This window comes from Tetrao urogallus (genome assembly GCF_951394365.1).
Source record: "Tetrao urogallus genome assembly, chromosome: 6".
NCBI classification, from domain to species: Eukaryota; Metazoa; Chordata; class Aves; order Galliformes; family Phasianidae; genus Tetrao; species Tetrao urogallus.
Genome location: NC_136819.1, coordinates 15,441,797 through 15,467,073, shown reverse-complemented (window position 1 = coordinate 15,467,073; position 25,277 = coordinate 15,441,797). Strand labels below are relative to the sequence as shown.

At 36.9% G+C, this 25,277-nt stretch overlaps 1 protein-coding gene across 1 annotated transcript in view; it reads right to left on the bottom strand.

Annotated features, from left to right (window-relative positions):
• Window positions 1-1,598: 1,598 nt before the first annotated feature.
• Window positions 1,599-25,277, bottom strand: part of CHID1 (chitinase domain containing 1) — a gene marked incomplete at both ends in the record, with an annotated part of 98,604 nt that continues 74,925 nt past the window's right edge. The window contains 3 exons of the mRNA XM_079537305.1: window positions 1,599-1,697; window positions 3,539-3,581; window positions 6,484-6,564. Coding sequence (XP_079393431.1) covers window positions 1,599-1,697; window positions 3,539-3,581; window positions 6,484-6,564 — 223 coding nt within the window. The remainder of the gene's footprint in view (window positions 1,698-3,538; window positions 3,582-6,483; window positions 6,565-25,277) is intronic.

The following is a 25,277-nucleotide window of genomic DNA, read 5'->3' as shown; positions in this document are numbered from 1 at the left end:
AGACATTCTGGTTCACTAATGCCACTGAAAGTAGAAAAACAGCATAATGGAACTAAATTCTTGCGCAGATACCATTGCCAAAAGTGACTTTTAAATTGCTTTTGAACGAACCAGAAAGCTCAAGTTAATTGAACATGAGGATTCACGTAGCAAATTATCTCAGTACTAATGGTATGGAAGAAAGAAGCCTGATTAGTAAACCCTGCTGGATACTGCAATGTGAGAAGTCGAGAGATGCCAGAACTAAATCAGTGAGGTGAAGATCAATAGTTCTTTAATCAATGGTGGATTACAGCGGGATTTATTCCGCTGAAACAAGCAGGGGCAGATAAATCCCCCACTGAGATTAATTACTGGGAAGAGTGGATGCAAAGAGAAGGAGTGCAGTTATCTTTGTGACAACTGTAAGTGGCAAGAAGAACGCCAGTGGGAGTACAGAGCTATTGCCTGGATCTCTGCTGGGGACCAGCAACACCCTCATCAAATTCCCACCACCTCCCCTTACTTCCTTACAACAAACTACCTTGAAGCCTGTGTACTTCTACAAACAGAAAACTTATAAACTAAAAAGCAGGGACAATATTTGGGGGGACAGGGCTGTTTTTAAGCTAATTAATAGCTTCTGAGGTATTTAATTAAAAAAAATCTGTTTCATGGAGGCAAAAGCACCAATGGGTGCAGTTAAATAATAAAAGCTTTATTCAGAAAGATAGTCACTATACTCACAGCACCTACTTAAATAAAGGCGTTGTCAGTGCTGCTATGATGTTCTCCTGGGGTTATCAGCACAATCCATCATTACACGAATACTTCTCATTTCCATTGTAGCTTTTTGTGCTAAACACTACAGTTCCCACAAACTAATCACTAATGCATCATGCACTGGTGCTAAGTACTGTAAAATAAGACACTAAGCAGCCTAAGTGGAAGAGAGAAATCACAGAGCATCATCTCCTGCTTACAAAAATGATTTAGAAACAAGTCATGTCATGAATCAGAATTACTGTGATTTTGAACTACATAAGCAATGTAATAAAATGAAGAAAACAAACAGAGCTAACAGTCAGTATTCAATCCTTTACCAGCCCCAGGGTAAGGTATCTAATTGCTCCCCTCACACCCACCCTCTTCATTTTATGTTGACTTACCTTATTAAGAGACAGCAGGTTGCAGAGTCCAGCAGATGTTAAATTTGCCAGACATAATCTGATTAATTTATTTGTTCACTTAAATGATTAGCAGCAATTGTTTGAGAGATATCCACCTTAAACCCTGATCAGATGGTATCAGTTTGTCCATTTCATTTCTCGCAGAAAAAAAATATTTTCACTTCTAGTGTCATCCCAGCTGTACAGGTCGGTCTGTTTCTAAGCTGCGAATTTAGAAGCTTTCGAGTTTTTTTCTCTGAACTTTATCAGAAACCAACAATCATATCTATGTGGCAAAACAAGAAGTTCTTTATTGGGAAAAATGCAAGTTTAATACAGATATGAAATAAATTACAAAAAATGTTTTCAAAATCACCTCTCCAGGATACTCAAATTAATTGAAGGTGGAGTCTCAGTGAAGCAAAAGTCTTTCCCACATCATCTCTTACTTTAAAGCAGGTCATAAAAATAATCCAGGCCTTGTCCCAGTTCCCAGATGGATATACCAGTGCCCAATTCTTTTGCAAGCTCTAAGCGCAACTGGATGGACTAAGACAAAGACACATAAAGCAATTAGCTTTTAGTCAGAGGCATCAGACACTCCATGCTGTCATCTCTCTCTGCCATTAACAGACTTTAAAAATAACCATCCTTGAACTTCTGAAAAGCCCAAAGTCTGTATTTCAAATTTTCTCTGGCTAGCAAGCACTCATTCAGTAAGAGACAGTTCATTACACCGGTTAATTCAATGACCTAATGCACGATAACCAGCTAAATAGACAAAATGCCAGTGAAATAAATCTGATTTATGAACTATGCAAAGGACTGTTCTAATTTAAGCTATCATTTCCCAACATACAGAAATTCTAACTCTTCCCAGAAATTTCCCAAGGGTAAAATAAAACTTTATCACTGAAGACAATTAGAGCCACCATCGAGATCTTGTACCTACCCTTGCCTTCTCCCAGGACAGAGTCATAATTTTCGTTATCAGAATTCTATTTTTAAGAGATCTGGGAGATCAATTTAAAACATATCCTTATCTATGCTACTGCCGTTGATGTAGATTTGGTTTAGACACTGGTTTACAAGGGAAGTAACGTTGTGCTTTTTTGTTCTGTACTTCTTTCAGTTCAAACAATAAAAACAATTAATTTTTTTTTAGCCTTTTACTTTCAGGTTTTCTTACTTTGAAGTGCAGCGCTGTTTGAACAGCTCACACCACAGGGATGTCTTTAAAACTCACTTCCACAGGAAACAGAACAAAATGTCAAGGTGTCATTAATACATCTACCAGGCCTGGACTTCATGCCTGTCTTTAGCTAACCACGAACAAGTCAGTTTTGAGCAGCTTAACCTACCAGTGATTACAACATGAAAAGGGGAACAAACACATTTGTGAGTGGGGAAATAAACCAAAATTCTATGTTCCATTGACCATTTTGATCGCCATGATGTGAACAACTCTTTGATTCACATCAGCACACAGTCTCTAAATATTTCATTGCAATCTTGAAACCTACAGGACTGAATGTTCTTGTTCAGGCTAGGTCTGATTCTAGAAGGGTGAAATTTTAACATAAGAGCAGAGAGAATGCAATGTGATAACATGCAGCACAATCTGTCTTTTCTCTGATAGATTTGCAGTGAAATTTCAGGGCAGATACTAGCAAGAACACAGTTAGACATAGCAATTCATATCCCATATGTGCTAGTACTTCCACCTGTTTTAGATTAATGAAGGGAAATATAGCTGTAACTAACAGAGGATAAGACAATATTCCCATTCAGAAAAATGGAGCTTTGGAAAAAGCTCACAATAGTGTAACCATACTGAATGTCTCTGTTCTCTCTAAATATAATGTATTTCTTCTACAGAAGCCAGAAGAGGCTTAAAATTCTTTAGTTTAATTGGAGAAAATCTAAAAATAGTTCACTAGGAATTAAGGCAAATAACCATTTATCATGTATTTTGGTACACTGCAGACTACTCTGTGGACAGAAACTGTATGTCCAGCCAAAGAACTTCAGTAAGGTCAAAGTTGTTCAGAGGGCAAATTTTGTCAGTCTCTTCTCTGACAATCCAGCATCTGTTAGCACATCAATTGTGTGCTCAAACAGCTCCTTCCAGAGCTCTGGTTTGCTCTGGTATCTGTAATCTCTAGACACGGCAAAGCTTCAAAGACCCCCTGAACCCATTATGCCTTAGACAGAAAAAAAAAAAGTCTTGCACAGGAAGCTGAAGCCTTTTATCATAACAACTACAACAGGGTGAATTCTTTCATAAAAGTCTAAACCCAGTTCAGTATTTTATAAAGTATCTTAATCATCCAAGTCAAGTAAATACTTCTTTCCTCTTACTGCCGTTGGCCAGAAAAAGTCACACCTACCTTCAGTGTTGGATAGAAGATGGCGTGTTTTCCTCCTTTATTTCTAAAAATAAAGGAAAAAAAAATAGTCACAATTGCTTTACTAGACTCTCTTACAATTTTTAGCTGAAAAAACAGTTTCATTCCTTCCAATAATAAGGAAACAAAGACAGTGCTTAAGAAAACTGCTGACTTTATTGTGAAAAAGATATTGCTTTCAAAAATAAGATATGCTAGTATGTTCAGTACCTGGGAATTAATACATCCATATTAAAGATAGAGACCATCTGCAATTTAGTACCTTGTTTAAGATGTTCTGCTAATGGCCACTTCATTCTGGATGCTGAGACTGACTCTCAAATTAGACAATTTTGCCATCAGCTTCCATTCAACCCACACCTGGCTACAGCATAGGGCCAAAATGTTCTCTACTGCTCTTCCATTTCTAATGCAGACAAAAACTTCTACTCCTGCCCTTCTCTGCTGTAGATACAACCACATCAGAGCACATGAATCCAAAGTGGTGGGGAAAGTAAAGGAGTTAGGGGAATGTACCCCTTCACTGTATATCTAGAAGTCAAATAAATGTGCAGGTATCAGTTACAGGAGTATCTATCAGAGTATCTTGCAAGGTATTTATTTACTGTACTCGAGTGGTCTTTAGGAGGACAACATTTAAAAGAGGTAAAACAGCTAAAACAGAGACTCCAAGACATCCAAGAAGATGCAAAGTGAGAAGGAAATCTCACAATAGAAATGGGTTGATATTAGATTTCAGTAAGTACACCCCAGTATCTTGCTGCAACTGGATGCAACATTGTAAAACCATTCAGTAGTAACACAGAGATGTGCCTACTAAATGCTTACCTAGAAGAAGATAAAGACACTTGGTTGTCAGATGGAAACTGAACAATTTTCCCAAATAACTGTCTTTTATGTTAAGCTAAATACTAGTATAAAGTGTATGGGCAGGGCAAGTTTCACTGGGCACAAATGCCAAGGTTGCACTTTAAAACTCCAAATAATGAGAAGGATGAGTTAGAGGTGGTCTCGAAGCATCAATTCTCCAGTTAGGCTAGAAGGAAATGCAGAGTGCTCGGCCAGACCAAGTGGACACTGGCTGGTAAAATCACTCATCTTGAGCAAATGTGTACCTACAGTATAGTGCACTTAGAGACAATAGATTCCTGTAACTGTCTGTAGTAGTTAGTCTCTGCCCACTACTGTACTTTGCTTGAAGATTCGTAATTTGATTTCTTAGCAATTGCAGACATGCAAGATTGCCTGGTGAGGTGTTTTACTATTGCTGCATATTCAGGCTTTCCTGCTCTTTCTATCCAAAATAACTGGAACTTCACAAAGCAAGGTGGTCACTGAAAGAGCTCCCTTAAATAAGCCTCCCCTGCAGTCAGCTGAGCCACTGCAGACACGCTGAGATGCACGACTGCCTGCCAGCCACAGCATAGCTGGAGTTTAGAGCGATTTTCTGATCCAGTTTGTTTTACGCATGGAAAACTCTTTCAGAAAGCCTACAGACAACATTATCTCCAAAGACTGCCTTTCGAAGGCAAATGAAGTAGTGCTACTGCCATGCCTTCTCTTTTCCATGTCCTGTTTGGAAGAAGACATTTAGGAAATGCTTCAAGAATGAATCCCAGATACCTGCCATTCAAACAGAGCCCTCAGATTTACTCTCGAGAGCAAGTTGTCATCACATGGCCATTGTGCCTCCCACTGGATTTTGCATTAAAGATGAGTAAAACTAAGCCTCTGGTTTATTTATCTTTAGTTAACATGAAAAATCTCTGAACTCTTTTACACAGAGTAACTGTGCAACAGGATACTGCAGAATTAAAAAGGAAAGAACACAGATTTCAGTCCTTTCAGAAAAACATAGAAAATAAATTGGAACACTGCTGACCAGAGGTAAATGTATTTTGTTCTGATAAGAAATGCATGTAGTTGAGGAGTTTACAAGGTAGGATAAAATTGCAGGTTGAAAGAATCCTAGAAAATTAATTATAAATATACAGATAGGACAGGGCTTTTGTTGTTGTTTCTTTCTTGAGTTTTAAAATATTTCAATCGAAAAGGTATTTAAAAAAATGTACTAACTCTGCTGCTTTTTTCTTAAGGCACCCCAAAATGCATTTCACTCATTTTCAGTGGTGTGCTCTCTTCATGCTGTCAGTGCATTGGGTAGTATACAAGATAAAGTTTTGGAGCAACACTGAGATCTTGTTTGTAGAATTTTACCATATTTTTTTTATGTTTGTATACAATATATAGCAAATTATTACTGAAGCTTAATAAGATTTTGCTGTTTGTCTGTTTTGAATGAACTTTTCCTGAATCTTTACATGAATATTTACATGATGAATTCTCATCATTTCATGACGAATAAAGAAGACAGTTATTAAGTATTCTCTTCACACTCTTGGGAAAACATTCCCAGTCTTTTTAACAACTTCTGTTACTCACCTGATACTCCATAATGTTCTCTATAATCCATCTCACATAGTGCAGGCCAATCTAGATTGCTGATAGATTGCTGACCAATCTAGTCAGTAGGACTTGTGAAGGCTCTTATATTCCACAGACTGTTTGGAGAATTACATTTGGCTGATTATTAGTAATCACCTAACAGCTCAGAGTACTCATTTCAGATGCACAGTGTAAACGGCACTCAGCAGATAATTTTGATGGATAACTTCTAAAGATATGACTCATCAGACTTCTCTTCTTAAGATTGTTTTAGCTTGTATTATTTCATTAATCCTTCCCTGGTTTAATTCCCTTGCCTGAGGCACTCTTATACTAGAGTTCCATGTTGACACACAGATCACAGACATCAAAATTTCCACTTACTGATTTCAGTTGCATACTACAGTTAACTGGTAATTCATTGTGAGCTGGGCCGTGTCTAAGAATATTTGTAGAACAGTTAGTGAATAATTGTAACTCACTTTTTGTATTCAAAGTAGTGTTCAGCAATTTGTTCATCCCAGACAATCTTTGGTTTGTGCTCCTTCAAGGTTTCAATGTACCTACAAATTAAAAACACAAATATGGAATTAACTACTTTTCTAAAAATCAGATATGAATTAAATAACAGACAGTCTTGAAAACACAGTTTTACCGTGCTTAGATGTCAAATATTGTATCAAAATGTTCTTGATTACAAATCATTTTCTCAGCACATTTCCAATTTGCCATGTTCATGTTTTTAAGCTTTTTTATTTAAGCAAAGGAATTTACATTCATTAGTTAAAAAGATCTACAAAGACACAGGATTTCACTACGCTTCAATATTTGTATAGCCCAATTCTTATATGCCAAAGGAACTGAAATTAGTCCTAGAGGCTAATTAAGGCACTTATTAATTTTAACTCACTATTATGTGAAAAAAGCTCTCCTATAAAAGGAACTTAGTTAATGCTCTAAGAATGAAATAAAAAATGTAAAGCTTAGTTAAAAGGAAAACCTACTACTATGAAACCTTTAGAAAAATTATCTACACCACTCTTTTCTTGGCATTATTTTCTTGCAATGGACATTTTGAATGGGAGATTGACTACCTCATATCTAAGTGACACAAAGCAAAGACAGAAAATTACTTGTACACAAAAACTGCGCAGGGAACCAGTGTGGAATGGTTAGGATGGTCTAAGCTGGTGCTCTTTGTCCCCAGCATTGTCTCAGTGTAGGGACAGCATCTCCCTGTGTCTGCATCTCTGACTGCACGACTGAAATAATGCTGCCTGCTGCCTCCTGGAAGTCCACCAAAAAGTGGCAAGCTGCTGCCAAGGACAGCACCACAGTCATGAGAGGAGTCTCTTCCACATGTTCTTCCATCCCTTCTGCATCTTTGGCCAGAAATAAGGCTGAAGTAACTCTTCTGATGACTTTCTGGACTACATATTAGGGGGTTTATCTGGCCACAGTCCATTGGTTTCTGTTTTTCCTTGGGGATTGTATCAGCAATTTAAATCTCAACTCCCATCAGCAGTACTCCATCTTTTTCATAATTATATTAATCAATCACAAGCAAATACAGTTGTCATAAGTAGCAGTAAAGATTATTTTTCTATCAATCAATTTTACAGAAAATCTGTTAAAACTGTGTCTTTCATAATACGTCTCATTTCTTCAATAACATTTCTGCTCATGACAAGATTTGCAGGGAGAAATATGACTTCAAGTCTTATTTGAAATTTCTACCTCCTAAGTAAAAGTTTTTATAAATAATTTTTATCAGATACCACCCTGATCTTGTAATGGCTGAAACTCCATTTCACAGTATAGGAAAGAGAGGGAGAGAGGGAGAATTTGCAATTCTGTTTGAGAAAGATTCACTCTCTCCTTCCCTACTAATCTAAATTACAACATGCAGCACTGCAGGGAATATTTGTTCTTCTGCTGTGGTTAGTATATTGGTAAATTGTCACGTATTGGCAGAAGCATTAGAAAATATTTTCATTTCATATTTAGGCCAGCCCAGATGTGCTCCTTAAGCATCTACATAAGCAAATAAATGAATAAATAAATAAATAAATAAAAATGGTAGCAGCTACTGCACTATTCCTCAGTACACACACGCTGAGTAACAACATACCTTCTTAAATAATCGTAATTAAACCTTGGAACCTTCCCTACCTTTTTTAAGAAATACAAAACGTTAAGTTGTCCCATTAGACAAATATGTAAAGAGATCTAGTTTTGTGTATTGAACATTCAAAGATAATTTTTTAACCCATTCCAGAATGGTGACCTCAATAATAATGGGAAACGCAGAATATAGGACCAGGATGTTGCAGCCAAGAGTTACCAGTCAAGGCACCCTGGCACACAGTTTCCTTCCTGATCACATATCCTTTGATGGGAAATTCTCACTTCTGTAGCTAAAAAAAAAACCAAGATTATAGAATGTCCAACACACATTTGAGCAAGCTTTAGAATCAGAAGTGTAACTTGCAGCAGTCATTAGAGCCTACTACATATAAGATATTATTATTATAAAGCTGTTCAGGCATGCACCTTATTTAATAAGAACCTATCCTGACCATGCACTGGGAATTTATTTCCCTTTCTCCTGCCTCTAGGCATTTATCACATGGTATGTAAGAGCAAAAATGAAAGAATTCATCTTTAAATCACATGTAAAGTGATGATGCTAGCTCCAAGCATGAGTTAAGGAAAAAAGAAATACTAGGCACAAAATTGACATGCTTTCCATTAATCTTGGGGGTCCTACTTGAAATGCATTAAGTTGTTATTAACGTTGTCTGTATTAAGGACAACAAAAATTCAAAGTACAGTGTTAAAAACAGTTAGCTCCCATTCAGTTTGAATTCTATTGCATGCAGACAACTCCCACATACTCCATTCTTCTCTACCCTATCTGTGCATTGTATAGTAGTGCTACACCAGCACATATTGCCTCTTAGTTGAGGCGGTACTTGACTCCACAAACGTGTAGTTACTTAAAAAAAAACAAACAACAAACACAACTGACAATTTTCCATTATGCTAAGCCACACAGGTATGGGATACAAGAGTTCTGGATTCATTTCCAGGTTCTGAAGGAGAAAAAGTGATGGGCAGAGAGCTCATCCCAAACAGCCTTCTCTCTTCTGAGAGAAAGCATAAGAATCTACAATCCAGCTTGCAGAAGGGGTGTGCGCATGCTATGTGTGTGTTGAATGGGAATAACCCAAAACTCAAATGTAAAATGAGTTATGCACACACAGACAAAACTAAACCAAGATCAGGCTCAAATGCACGCCTGTTTTGACCACAGTATGCACAGCCAATCAGAAGAAGATTGACATTACATGTTTTCTTTTACCAGTCTGTTACTTACAATAGCCTTAACTTGGTTATTAAACTTTGAATGTAGCAGGAACTGCATCTCCGTGCCCACAGATGGTTCCTATCCACAGCAACTGAAGTTTTAGACTGCACTAGATAGGACCCATCTTCCCTTTTTCAGACAGTTCTATCTCTTAATAAAAAACAGAGAAAATATGCAAAAAGTTTGTATTCTACAGTTCCAGAGTTTGGATTTCTGATGTTAAACAAACCGAGAGAAACAACTACAAGATGGTATTCATGGTAGTACTCCTAAGAACATTCTTTATCTTGGTATGTATATTTCAAACAGTATTGAGCACTCTCCCTGCTGCTCTGTGTACATCAGGGCACTGTGTTAAGGGACTAATAACTTCCTTCAAATCAAGATTTTTTTGGAGGAAATATACATATATATGTATAATCTAGTACTAAGGAACATGGTTTAGTGGGCAATATTGGTGGTAGGTGGACAGTTGGACTAGATGATCTTAAAGGTCCTTTCCAACCTTAAATGATTCCATGACTCAATAATGGCTTTTTGTTAGTGTTGGATTTCAACTACCACAATACAGACAACTTTCACATTGTAGCTGTTCAGGCTTTACTTGTAGCTTTCCTTTTGGTGAGAGAAAATGTCAAGGAAGAACATAATCAGGAGACATTTTAAGACTTCACATCTGAGTAAAGCCAGCATTGGTAGTGAGAGAAACAACTCTTTAAAAAGGTGCTTTTTGGCGGGTAGTGAGAGAACTAGAAAGATATGGAATTGGCCAAGAGAAATTATACAAAACCGATGATGGGCTGTCATAGTTCTGAATATGTCAAAAATAATTTTGTATTCAAATATTCCATTTTACAGATGCAGCAGAAAATATTGTAGCTTGCGTCTGAGTCTCAAGCTTCCTTTCTGGCCTTTCTCTTTCTTTTTTAAAGAACAGTTCTAAAGAGTATCTGCAGAAATGCTGAATATACGAGAAGCCAGAGAATACCTTCAATGGTAATAAATGAAAACATAAAAGGAAAGAGAATGTGAAAAAGGACTATATAGATATTTTGCATTCTCATTCCATTGACACCTAAGACTGCAGCTTGCAAATGGTAGAGAAGTCTTGAAGTTTATTAACCTTTAGATATAAGTCTTTACAAGCATGCATAAATTCATGAAAAGGCTAGCTGCAGAGTCAGAAATTGCATAGTAGTATATGTACATATAAATATATAGTAATAAACAGGGTGAGGATCCAAACACACACGTTGCTGAGTGGTAAGTGTCAGTGAACAAGAAGGTAAGTTTCCACCAGACAGGGATCCTAAGCATCCTTTCACCCATTTCCTCTCAGTGTTCAAACACTCAGTAACAAAATATTTACTTAGAATGTGCAAGCATAAACTACTGACTTCAAATAATCTGGACTTCACTTAACACAAATTCCAGAAGCAATTTCAGTAGCAAACGAGATATCCAAGAAAAAGACAGCTACTACATACCTTGGAGAATCAAAAGAGCAAGCTAGCAAACATAAAATCAGATTTTGCTTTGAGGATTCATGCATTTGAGAGGGGTGGATAGCACATCTAGAAGCCTTAATTTATTCTGTCTGCAGGGTATAGTACTTAAAAATAATTCTGTTAACATCTTCAGACTTTTTCATGTAAAACAAAACCAAATGCAGTATTTGTGGTGTGCTGAGTACATCCAAGTAGCAGTCCAGAAAGGAGGAATCTATAAACAAGCACCAGTTTTCTCCATTAATCCTTTCTCTGTTGATTTCCTTCATTTACAGAAGGAAGCTCAAACACAGCATTTCCACATATATGGGTATGTTAATAGTGTTCCTTATCCTCATTGAACTCTACAGTGGTTTGATAAAGAACAAGCCCTGTCTCAGAGCTTACTCAGTACTGAAGCAGGTGAATTACGCAAGGGAACTGAAAGTACAGCTGAAAGTACTCTAATGGATGCTATCTTTTCTCACTGTAACCAAAATGATTCTCCTTTATAAAAAGGAAAACGAAGTTACACCTGTAAATGGATGAAAGAATAGCAGAAACCACAGATGAGGCAGAAAAAGATGTGCATATTTATGTATTTGAGGTTTTGACTCAAACTGACGGATACAGGAGGAACACTTGAAAATCTCAAAGAAAACAAGAGATTTATTTCTGAACCATTAAATATTTCCCAGACAACAGGGCCATGGCAGGCTGAGGCAAAAGGTTTGCATGCTGTTTGGAGATCTTTAATGTTGATGTCCAGCACTTGCATATTATTTTGCAATAAACAGAGATTTAATATTTTTGTTTTTATCCTGTTTTTTTGAGATGCTTTACATGGGGCTACAAAACACGAGCTTTCTTTTCCCAAGCAAATTATTTATGAAAGCAGCTATTTACTAAGTCAGTTTTTTTCCATATGCATCAAGTTTGCATATATTTTCTATCAGAAATCTTTGTTGTTCTGGCCACATCCAAAGTCTCAACTTCCTAGCTGAAATATCACATGACATTTCCCTCTGCATTTTTTCAGTTAGCTGTAGATTTTTCTTTCTGATTTATCTAACCTAACACATGAAAGATCACTGATTATAGCGCAGTTTGGTTATGGCAGCCCTTGCTCTCTTGAAAGAATGAGTTCCTTTCCTTTAAAACTCAGTTTTGCTGTCTGGATACCTCTTTTGACTCTGGCCAAAGGGTACCTTCCTGTCAGACAGCAGTTAACAGTAGAGTACCTAACTATGCTAGAACAAAAAACAGGATACAAGCAACATCACAGACATAAAAATGCAGACAAGAACTGAATGTAATTAGGGACGTGGTTACAGAACAGCTCAAAGAATTGCTCTATTTTATCCTGTTTTAAGAAGTATTCTTTGACTACTAGCTAGAGGATTTATTTGCATTTATGAATTCAGTACATAACTCAACTTGAAGTCCTCAATAAATACATATCTTCATTTAGTTTGACTGCATTTGCACACTATAGCAGAAATGCTAAGTCATAGCCTGAACCAATGATTGAGCACCTAGTGGGAAAACAGGGCCAACACAGGGGAGCTCAGGTGTATGCAATGTGTGCACCAGAAGGGGTGGAGCCAGGATCCAGCCCTTCCCAGTCCTCTTTTAAGGGTTGGCAGGGGAGGTGAGGGGCTCTTGCTGGAGATCCCTGCCTACCTGAGGTCTTCTGAGGGTAAGCAGATCCTTCCCTTTGTTTCTCTGTCCATGGCTGCTGCTTTTGAGCATATTCTCACTTGCTGCAGCCTTGGACTTTGCTACTCTGCTGTCATTGCTGTGCTTTCCACAGTATCATACGCACATTTTTATAAATGTGGCCATACAGTGAAAGTGCAACGTTGTCTTCATTATTCCTCTTTAAATTATTACCAATTAGGTCTATGTCTGGGCAAGGTAAGAGTAACATTCTCTTCCAAATTTAGGAAACAGGTCATCTCAAGGTTAACATAGTTCCATTTCTGACTCATTTCTGTTATGAACTACACTAACAAAGTCCCTCTCACCTCTAAGCCAGAACCTTTTCTCCTCCATGAAGCTTTAAGCTGAAATAAAGGAGAAAGGAGGGGAAAGCAAGCAGATATGTAAATAGTCTAACATATAATTTAATAACTTAAAAATTGATTTAAAGTAGATCTTCCCCTCTCTCATAATTAAAAATGATTTCACTAGCCATTATAATTTCCTCTGCTGTACACTGGGGATGACTTAAAAAGCCTGGTTTAAAGCAGATGTTAGCCTATTTTGCAGATGTAAAATGGTCCACATTGTGAAAGGAAACTGATCTTCCTCCAAACTCTTCTCACCTGCAGTCAATAATGTATACTGAGAAACCACAGATAATATTAGAACTAAAATAAGAAACATAAGTGACAGCTGCCTTTAAAAATAAAAAAGGAAAATACTTTTTCTCAACTGTTTCCTCAAAAATCTTATCACAGAGCTTTTCTTGCCCACATGACCACTAATAAAACCATTATTTACACAAAACACAATCAGTGCATGCTCTTTCAATCGCCGAATTTAATTAACCTGTTCTGTATCATTTAGTTCCTGCAATGTAACTTGTTCACACTGCATAGCAAAGTGGCAGTTCAAGAGGTTTGCACAGTATGATTATTCTTATTAGGGCTGATCAAAAGCCAAGCGCAGTTTTGTGAGATATTTAACATCCTTATGCATGCAAGTTGTTCTAAATGCAATTGAAAATATTGTTATATTACTTGTGAAAAGACATTACAAAATGTGTGGTACTGATGTGTCAATAACAGTAAAGCACTTGTAGTATTTTAACTGTTTCTTTTGATACTCAAACAAAGCAGGAGGAGATCTCATGTTCACTAACCTGAGTCATGAAGGTATTACAGTAAAAATGTGAAGAGAATATTCAGCAAAATGACTGTTAGCAAAGTACCTAAATATTTTGAAGAGTGTCAATTTTTAAGGACTTCTACCATTCTAGAGAAAGGGAAAATCAAAGGTCCTGACACCCTCCTCCTCCATTTGTTTCTTTTTGGTTAATCACTTTGGGTTTCTTTACAGATCATGTCCAGACAGAGAAGAGTTAATGTGGACCTTTTAAAGGGCAGTGTGGAGATCTGTATTGAGCTGAAATTTTTCTTGGAGCCTCCAGCATACGGGTGAGTGGGAAAATAACCCTCTTTCTGGGACAAGCCTAGGAGTTCCAGTATTATTTCAGAATGATTATACCCAAGGATGCTGTAATGAAATGCCAGAACTGGCTTTGAGCACAGTGAAAGCATTGCTTACCCCCATCACACACCAAGGGAGACCTTCACCACAGTCCAGGATAAGAGTTATCTCAACACCACAGATTTGAGGATATGTTTCCACTACAAATTGTGGAATATTTCCACATATTTCCAATTACGTGGTTTAGTGGAAAATATTGGTGATAGGTGGATGGTTGGGCTGGATGAGCTTAAAGGTCTTTTCCAGCCTTGGTGATTCTATGATTCTATAAACAAGGAGTAGTAAATAGAAGACAAATTATACTGAACAATATATGAAATCTGCCATCAAAAATATACATAATGTGTAAGTTAGATAACAAGTGTCTAATACGAGAAAGAGAAGATGCTGAGTGAAAGAAATTTTACAGATTCCTGAAATCCTTAAAAGTGCTTCCAGGCTCCTAAGACTATGATATATCTAAATGAGAATTGAAGATGCTGAGAAGCCAGCTGGTGACTTTTTTTTTTTTTTTTTAAGAGCTAAACCACCAAACCAACATTACAACAGCTTAATGTCCACTCTTCATAGAAGAAACGTAGGTCCTAACAAATTCTTCTAAGATTATGTATCACTGTGTAGTGGTGGAAGTATTAGTCCTTACTAGGCAGGATAATATTAAACTTTAAACTCTACTCCAGTTCATCCAATAGTCTGGCTTACTGCAGAGGCTAAAGCAACACATGATCTTCCTGGTTAAAAACTACTTCTCAATATAACAAAAAATTAATGCTCATTTATCCCTATAGGATTCTTTCAATGATCAGCAGATTAATCCTAAAAAATAAATCTTTGAACATAAAATTGCCAGTTTAAAGGTAAGTTTTTTTGAAATGCTTAAGGATGAAGCACTTTCAAATACAGTATGTTAAATACAATAGTATGCTCCATTCTTCCAAGAACTGGCATTGTAAGCAATGCATAATGAAAAAGTGAAGCTGTATATTTCTGGATGTGAGGCTGAATAAAATTCAGGTATACCAATACATCTACTGTTCAGCTTCAGCAGTAAATAAGAAAAACTACAACTATGCAAGTCCTGTAGTATGCCACGTTGTTTTTATGTTGGCTTTTTTTTTTTTTAATAAAAGAACCACAAATTTTAAAAGATTTCTAGACTACCCTCTTTGTCATTGCTGACAAAAATGCATAGTTAACGGTGGTGACTATGTTGAAAATAGTGTTTTGTAGCTGAGAATTACTCTATCAAATCATGCTACTGTGTTCTTTGTGTCTGTTGTAGCTTACATGGGAAATTACAGGAGGCATTACTTTTGGAGTGACCTCTGTAGAACTACTACAAGACTTCTGGTCTTTGTTGAAAAGATAGCACAATTACAAGCTCATGCAAATAATGGCTAATCTTTCCGAAGTAATGCAAATCTCCTAAGGTCAGTTCATTTTAAACAGGCCTTAGAACAACCTGGACGGCTTACAATTCTTCCAGTGTAGGCATGCCTTGAATTGAAGATGGGCTGTAAAGTAATAAACTATATTTTATCCAATTAGAGTGGAGATTTATGCCTTTAAAAAAAAAAAAATCTTCATCATAGCAGTCAAGTAAGTGTTTGAGCACATGTATTTTAAATTTCTTGATAGATAAACTATTACTAATATTGTGGCACTACTGAAAGAAAACTCAACACTTAGCACCATGAAAAAGCAGCAGAACATCTTCCATATCTTTGCTGTATCTCAGACAAATATTGTTTCTTTTATCATTGATTTGTTTTAAGCTCTGCTGGACAAACATATCTGTGCTTACTGATTAGATTTGTTAAGATTAATTTTTAAAGCAAAAACAATATGTATATATTCAAACTGATTTCAAAAAGAATTGTTGCTTAAATCAAATGGCAGTGCTTGGAGCAGAAATCAAGGGCTAAACTGATGGCCATGCCATTTTCTTCTAAGTTAATGGAAAATTCAAAATGTAAAATTGTCTTTCTTCTAACAAGCATATACCTGGTATGTTTAAATAAAGCAGGCACTACTTTTCACATTAGCTACAAACACCACATTTCTAGGCAACCAGTTCCAGTGCCTCACCACTGTCACTGGAAAAGACTTTTTCCTTATATCCAACCTAAATCTTCCCTCTTTAAGTTTGAATTCATTTCCCCTTGTCCTGTTGCCACAAACCCTGCTGAGGAGTCTGTCCCCTTCTCTCTTGTAGAATCATAGAATCACTGAGGTTAGAAAAGACCTCCAACCACATCCAGTTCAACTGTCCACCTATCACCAATTGTTCTCACTAGAATTAGCTCTTCTTTAGATACTGAAAGGCTGCTATCAGGTCACCTCAGAACCTTCTTTTCTCCAGGCTAAAGAGCCCCACTCTATACACAAAAAACCTTTGGTTTTCTGAATAAATTGCTGATTTAGAGGAACGGTATAAAGCAGAATTATATTCATAGCATATGTGGGATCTGTACATCCTGAAAACATCCTAAAATTTTGTTAGTACCTGGGTAAGCTAGGAAAGTATCCTTTTGTCACATTTGAATGATAGAAGTTCAGACTGTGCAAAAATTTGAGCAAATTTAGTGAGTAATTGTTCACGATTTATCTAAGTATACTGTCAATAGTAAAACAACAGGGCATTTTTGTAGCTAAAGTGACTCCAAATGCAAACATACATTACACTGCTACAAACTTTCCAAAATATTACAACTCTGCATTCCCTATACAAATCATCCAACATGTGCAGTAATCACCAATACAGCTGTCCAATTAATGGAAGAAGAAAGTCCTTAAAATGCCTATTAGCCATAAATCTAACAAGTTAAGAATTAACAAGGGCATGCTATGTTTACATGATATGCATATAATGAAAGGTCAAGCTAGAAAGAAAAAAAACAAAGGAAAATTAAAGAACAAAGACAACTGCAAGGCATTGATTAATAGAAGCAGAGTGGAAGAAAGTCTGATATAATGTGGAAATAAATAATTTTTAGTTTGTTTTTTAAAAAAACACTATTTAGAAAAAGAATGTTGGGAACAAATTGGTTATCACTTTTCCTTTTTGTTTCAGCTCTCATTAGTGAGCATCTTCTTTTTCCAAAGGCATAAGAAAAGCATTTGATTATTTGAATTTAAAAAATGAATTCCACTGAATTGAGTCTGGTAAGATACTAAATAGGTTCACTGCCACAAATAGTCAAGTATCTATCTTGTGTCAGGCCTGAAGGGAGAAGTGGAGCTTTTGTTTTCATTGTGAAGAGCCATTTCAAAACCATATGGCAGAGATATCACCTGGGAATGAATCCATTTGCCCCACATACATAATTATCACAAGCTCCTGCTACATTTGTATGCACAGAGATGAGGTATGAATGACCTTGTTAAGTAAAGAAAATAAAAAAAGAAGAAAGCTATAAGATGAAGAGAAACTGATGGGACTGTCAGCTGTAGAACTGCAGAGCCCTGTTATAGAGACATGAACAAGATGGAGAACAGTGCTTGGTTTAGATTAAAACATCCCAGCTGTAGCTTCTGGAAGACTTACTGACCTACGTTTGGGATTGCCAAGGCTTTTGCTGGTTATTACTTCAATTGCACTTGCTTTTACATAAGATGGGGGGCTGTATTCTGTTGCAGCTACTGCAGTAAACCACTGCTTTATACACGTAGTCTATAAAGCAGCTATTGGACCCCTTCAGAAGAACTTTTATTTTAGTATCCTCATTCAGGATGGCACAGTTTTCTTCTTAAATCCAGAATTATTACTGCCAGATGACAGATTCTGTACTCGGCATCAAACAATACTTGGTGAATCAAATTGAGGATTCCTGCAACAATATAAAAGTTACCTCCTCAGATCATAAAAAAGAAGTTTCTCATTTTTTTCAGGAAGCTGTGATTCCGTAACTAGTCTCCATTGGTGATTGATTTTTGATCAGTTTTCTGATTGACTCTGGCACTTGCTGACTTGAAATCCCAAATACTGCTTTGTGAGTAACCTCAGTAGGTTTTAAACTGAGACAGGGAAGTTTAGGTTAGATATTAGGAGAAGTTTTTCACACAGAGGGTGGTGACACACTGGAACAGGTTGCCCAAGGAGGCTGTGGATGCCCCATCCCTGGAGGCATTCCAAGCCAGGCTGGATGTGGCTCTGGGCAGCCTGGTCTGCTGGTTGGCGACCCTGAACATAGCAGGGGGTTGAAACTAGATGATCATTGTGGTCCTTTTCAACCCAGGCCATTCTGTGATTCTCTTTTTCCCTCCAACAATGTGGACAATGATGACTGCTGGTTTTGATCAAACACTCAAAACATTTCCATACAGAGAACAAGATTAGGAAAAATAAAGAAGAACAGAGACCAAAGGCAGCCAAAACAGAGTAACACAGTAGAAAGGCCAAACCAGATTTTACTAGTTCATTTGTCCACGTGGTTACCAGTCAGGAAGGGTCTAAATGCATGGTACATTTTACAGCTTTCATAAGTTCACAAGAAGAGACAAAGAAAGAAAAGAAAAAAAAAGAGGAAAGGTGTGTGGAGAAGATGAGTAAGCAGCAGCAGTTCAAATATGCTGGAAACTGATTTGGATCCTGGGAAATGAAGAGATAGTTACATTATTACATCTATTAATTCGCATTCACAACATACATTCTAATTATAAGCGGTTTCTGCCCCTTTCTGGCCCTGTAGCCACCGCAAGAACCTCTTTAATTATTTGCCTCTTTTGCGACAAAATACATTTAAGCAGTACTAATTATCTGACACAAGATATTTTGAGCATGGAAGAGGCTAACCAGTTGCTATACCAACACAATGTAATGAATTTGACTGGCATTACAGATTCAGAACTGCAGTTGTTCCTCCCATGTTATAACAGTTCTGAACTGCATCAGCACTTCCACATCTATAATCTTGGTTGCAATTTGCTATTTTGTACCTACAAGTAAGAACTTACTGAATACAAGTGCGCTCAAAGAATTCATAAAACCATCAGATTGTCACAGCGTTTCATACTTCAGAATGATGCATAAACATCTAGCAATTAAGATTGAGGTGGGAAGAGTACTGATTAAAATGAGTAATCTATTTGGAAACAAGCTCTTCCTCTGAAAGAGAGATGTCTGGGATGAGTTTGTAAATTAAACTAGACAAAAGCAACACCAACCCAGCCAAATAATAGTGGGGATTTTGTATAATAAAACAGTGACTTCTCCCTAGCAGCAGTTAGACATGCCAGGATGCGTAAATATTTCTTCAGAAATACTGTAGCAACTTTTGTAGAAGTCTAGAAAAAAGAAGGCAGGTATCAGAAAATTATAAATAACTATTCAATTGATTTCTGTGCATAATTCTAAAATGTTCCTCACTAAGATCAAAAGGATGCCTTGTTAAGAAGGGAAATGAGAAGCTAAGAAGCTACCAAATTAACAGAAAAGTAGCTTTAGGAAAGTATGAGAAGACTGTGCAACTTCAGGCGCACTTTGCCCTGGCTTATATCTCAAGCAAATTAAACTGTTCACCACTTAATATTTCCTGTCAGATTCAAATTTTATTTTTAATACAGTCAAAGAAAAACAATTCAAGAGATGCTCTGATTTTACAGGTTAGGAAACATAATTCTGTAAATAATTGGTTCCATAATTTTGTGTGCAGAAAGACAATACTGAAGCTTCGCAGAACCAGAAATATTGTTTCATTCCATCTGTTGTTCATAATACAGTTAAAAAAAAAAAAAAAAAAAAAAAAAAAAAAAAGGAAAAAAAACGCATGGATCTGGTGATTTCAAGGGTCTTTTCCCAGATTACTCCATGATCTACATGTAATTCAAACATCCGGAATTTTTCCACTCTGAACTTATGTATCTTGGCTCAGGATTTCACAACTTTTTTAAGAAGCATCAACTACGATCTGACTTGCCTCTTAAAAGTATTTTCAAAGGGCAGTAAAAGAGTATGTGATCTGTTGTTTAGTTTGATTTTCACAGATACTAAGAAAGCAATGCATTCATTAATAAAATAGGTAAAGCCAGCTGTTGCAGGTGAGAATGGGTAGACTGTAGGATGCTATGACTGATGGGATTCCAAGTCTTACCCCCACAAATGCTGAATACTTATGTATGGAAATAAATAAAGAGAATGAAACAGGGGTATCACCTCCATTGGTACAAATTTTCACAAGCATGGCATATAGGCAAAAATGTGTAGCTAATTGTGGTGACCATGTTGAAAAATAGCGCTTTGTAACTGAGAATTTGCTTTATCAAATACTGTATTATGTCCTTTGTATCTATTGTAGTTTCCATGGAAATAAATAGGACGCATAACTTTCAGAACAATGTACATAACTTTTCTGCATTGGCCAGCACTGAAAAGATGAAACTGGAGCTTTACATCTGTTTCTGAAAATAGCTGAGATGATATCATTCATAAACACAAGTAAAAACTGAATAATTTACCTCCAGCATCTCTGGAACTTGACTAATCGACTGCTTAACCTTCACTGCCTTGGAAGTGCATTTAATGAAACTGTGCAATCACTGTATGCATCCATACTAATAACTTCCATAATTTCTATACTCTATACCATTACAAAGACTAATGAACCTTGCTGTTTAGATTTATCATGGAAGTTCACTTGGTTAGAAAGTTATTCAGTCCTTAGGAATTCACCTTCCTATTAGAAGAAGTAGAAGAATTTTTCACTAATGAAGAAAACACTATAAAATAAAATACAGCTTCAGTTTTGTCCAAAATAAATAAATTTTGTGTGTTTTAAGACCGCACTCCTATGTGAATTAAAGTATAGAAATGGGAAATGATGTAAAGGCTGATCTAAAAAGCTCACTCCAGAACCAAGCTAAAATACATTACACTTTTTGCTTCTCTCTAAGCCAATGACTGTTTGATTTTGATTGTTTGGTTTGGTTTTTATAGTCTGTATGTAGTGTATCTTCACCATCATTCCCCTTAGTGCATTTTTCAAAGTCCACTGTGAACAGTCCCACCGTATGCTAATAGTCAAATCAAATTGAGTTAACACAATTACAAGAAATTATTAGCCAATGAACAAGTTTTATCCCAGGAGATGAGTATCTAAAATAAAAGCATGTAAGAAATTGATTCTATTACATTATTACACTATTAGCGTAAGAAATTAGATAGCTCCAAAACAAAGCTGAAAAGTCAAATAAAGAGGTGGGAAAAAAAGTTCATTTCTGGAAGCTTGATACACAAAATGACTGTGATACAGTAGTACATCTGAAAAACTTGCCTTTAACACTCTAGTGAGTTCTATATTAATTCATAGGGATGCTCCACAAAAAACGGCAAAAATTGTGTGGGACCTAAGAGTAATGCTTGACAGTATGGTAGTTGATGATTATAAGGATTTTCAGTTTATTTTGATTAAGAACAAACAACTAAGAGTTAACCTGTGATATCAAGAATAAACCAGCAGTTGTTGATCCAGCCTTTCCCAACTGGAGCTGAATGGTAAGGGGCCTGGCTTAGCACACTTCTACAGCACAGAGAAGGAACTCTGATCCTCAACAGGCCTACCCGATGATGCAAAACAGAAATGGACAGCAAGATGCTTGTTACAGAACCTCAAAGTGGCCCCAGAGACATTCATTATGCACTGAATGTCAAACTCGGCTTTAATTCTCTAACAGAACATTAAATACATCAAAGAAAATGCTGATGAGTGACATTCTGGCACTGGCTATCCTGGTAATGCATTTGAGCGAAGAGAATTAAGTAATTTGTGGAACACTCCCAAGCTGAGCTAGGTCAAATGCAGAAAAAGACCTTGCAAAAATAAATATGTGGTCTGTTAAAACTGATATGTCAGACCAAACAATGGTTGAATTTAAATATGATTTCAAGGGAAATAAGAGGCTACGTGGGAGGGCACGCTGCTTCCCAGCAGCTACACTGTGTTTAACACTCATTCTGCATTCACTGAGATAAATACAGTTTTTTAAAAAATTCTCATGGCCAAAATACAAAAATAAAATACTAGCTATATGTGTACATATACAAAGACTAAAAGCACATATTGAAAGCCTCCATCTCTGATTGTCACATGGCATAGCAGAACAAAATGCAGATCTGGTCCCCTATCACTCTGAGCACTGCCTTGTAGGTGATAAGGCCGAAAGCCTCTAAAGCTTTCACAGGTTTCATTCCTATCAAAACTTTTAATCTTAGAAGACTTCTGAAAGAACCAAGTGCCCAAATGTCTTGGGCAATCTGGACAGCAGACTCCAGAGCTGATATTTAAATGTCTTGGGTGAAGAGAAGGCCTAAGCATTGCAAACCTATCAGATTTTATTTCAAAGGTTGGTAGGAGACAGGGTGATCATCTATCATGCCATTTAAATATACCTACAAACTTAAAAAGTATTGAAATGAATAATCAAGGTGATTATAAATTTTGTACTACCCACAATATGAATATACTTTATGTTTTTTCAAGTATAAAATAAATGCATACTTCATTGTAAAACAGGGACTGTTGGTGGCAGTAAGAGCTGGGTTTATGCATTATTCACTGATGAAAAAAATGCTGTAATTCTAAGGTTGCAAGACAGTATTCAGACCTGTAGCAAAAATGCTAAGTCATGCCTTGAAGCAGTGATTGAGCACCTAGTTGGAAGGCAGGGCCAACCCAGGGGAGCTCAGGTGTATGCAATGCACTCGAGTGATCGGAAGGGGTGGAGACAGGATCCACCCAATCCCAGACTTCATTTAAGGGTTGGTAGGGGAGGTGAGGGTACTACTGAAGATCCCTGCCTACCTGAGGTCAAGAAGATTCTTTCCTCTGTTTGTGTCCACAGCCACTGCATTTGAGCATATCCTCACTTGCTGCAGCCTAGGACTTTGCTACTCTGCTGTAGTTGCTGTGCTTCCCATCACATTACAGTGTTACAGGGTCCTTTTGCAACACTATGTCTGAGGTTGACTGAAGGTGCATGAAGGCCAAAGCTGCTCTGTCACCTGCTTTTGCTGGCACTGGGATGCTGAACTACCTGTATGCAGTCCAAATACTTTTAGAGTTACATGGTGAGGTCAACAGGAGCACGGCACAGCTATGACTGAGATGAGCAGCAGTTCTCTAAGCTTCTCAGTCTGTCCCCAACAGAGGAAGGAGCGGCATAAGCGTTTGGAGAGATTTGAGCATTCCCAGCTTCAGCACTCAAGCTGGAGATGCAGTATCACTAGCAATAAAGAGCAATGCAGGTCTGCCTGCCTACAATTTTCTGGTATTCAGACTGTCAGCAAGAAAAAGGGGAGCAGTGTGGTCTGCAGATTTATTTGTAAGCAAGTGAAATAACAGAATTAGGAGGCAGCAACTGCTTTAGCATAAGGATACATCAGTGTGACTGAAAATATAGGAATGCATCTCTTTCTAAGTGCACTGAAGAGGCAGACTGCAAGTAATACTGGGCGTACTGGTACATTATGGAAAGAGACAACAGCTCTTAGTGGACTTCTGTACTATTTTGTGCTAATTCCATATTTCTGACATCACATAAACATGGTTTTTGCTGAGTCCCAAATTTCTCAAGACAGATAAAAGATACCTGTAGGAAAATAAATCTCTGCACCAAGGCTTCTTCACCATATTAGTGAACATAAGGACTTATTATCTGGCAATAGTAAATAGATGGTTTCACGTCATAAAGAGGTATGTCAAATCACTCCAGAAAGATCTGTATTGTGACCTATGCTATTCAATCTACAGTTACAAATAATCTAAAAAAGGAGCAATTAGGGTGCTAAAATTTGTTGATTATACAAAAAGATACTGTCATGAGTTGCACAATTTTACAACAGTTAATTAATTATGAGGCAATAAAAAGACAACTAAAATCTGATGCAGATAAACACATAAAAATAATAACTGAGAAAAGTGAAGTGTTGGTTCTGAATAAGCAGTCATCAATCAGAAAGACAAACTTGGTGTTTGCAGAAAGTTCTCTGCCAGCATCAGCTACACTCAGAAGTTCTCAAGAAGTCAAACAGGATGTTAGAAATTAATAAGAAAGGAACAGAGAAACATGAACTACAAGTGATAAACTGTTACACTCACTTTGTAAAGTACTCTGAATGCATTTCCCAGTTGTGATGCCTGAAAGTCTATGATATATGGAGTGCATTTTAACAACTTATGCAGCTAGGAGTCACATTTAAACAGAATCTGACCAATCTCCAGCCAATGTCATTGTCTGCTACATACCCCTTTGAACACAGAAATAAAGAACAAACCAGAAATCATTCATCTTACTTTGCCCGCACATAGCGCAATCAGGTGAACATAAAAACTTATCTCTGTTTGAGCACTTATTTCAATTTTGTTTTCCCACAGGGCACGTAGGTGCCACTGAAGTAGATGAGAGATGTCGGGGGAATGAAAAACTCTGGAACACAGTTCCATTAGTCATGGTTTAATCTCAACTCATATGGAAAAATGCACTAATACAAGCAGTCAATCATCAGAAAATTTAAGGGAATTGTGGGGAGGAAATAGAAAAGAGTTGATGCTGATCTGGCACACAAACCTTCCCAGGGGACACACCAAACTTTGACGTAAATCTAAAAGAAGCATGTTAACTTTACGGTAGGTAGGAAACAGAAGCAAGTTCTTAATTTTAAACACTGTGGATCCGGCCCTTGCCAGATATATAATTTGCCAACTTGATTGTACAGCACGCTTGAAGGATCAAGAGATTTGAAATTGAGTAAAACATTCACTTCTTAGAAATACAGACCATCAAAATATGTGTAGAAACACCTTAAAATGACATTGAGAACTGATTTGACATCTATGAGTTTCTGTAATTAACACATTAACTTGTCATTAAACATGAGTTTGTTTGTTTTTTTTTCTTTCAAATTAGACTTCCATTAATACTTGGAAATTAATATCACTAATAAAATAGAAATTAATTTTGACCAGTCATGATTCGTAGGTCACTCCGAAAGTAAAGCTTGCTATTTATTTCTGTGGGAGCTACAACAGCTATAAAGAGAACAATAACACTATTTGATAGAGCAAATTCTCAGCTACATGACACTATTTTTCAGCAGTCGCCACCATTAACTATGCTCTCATGCCAGCAATGAACAAGAGCATGCATGCTGTGCTCAGAAAACTGCAGCAGTGGAGGTGACCTACTGTTG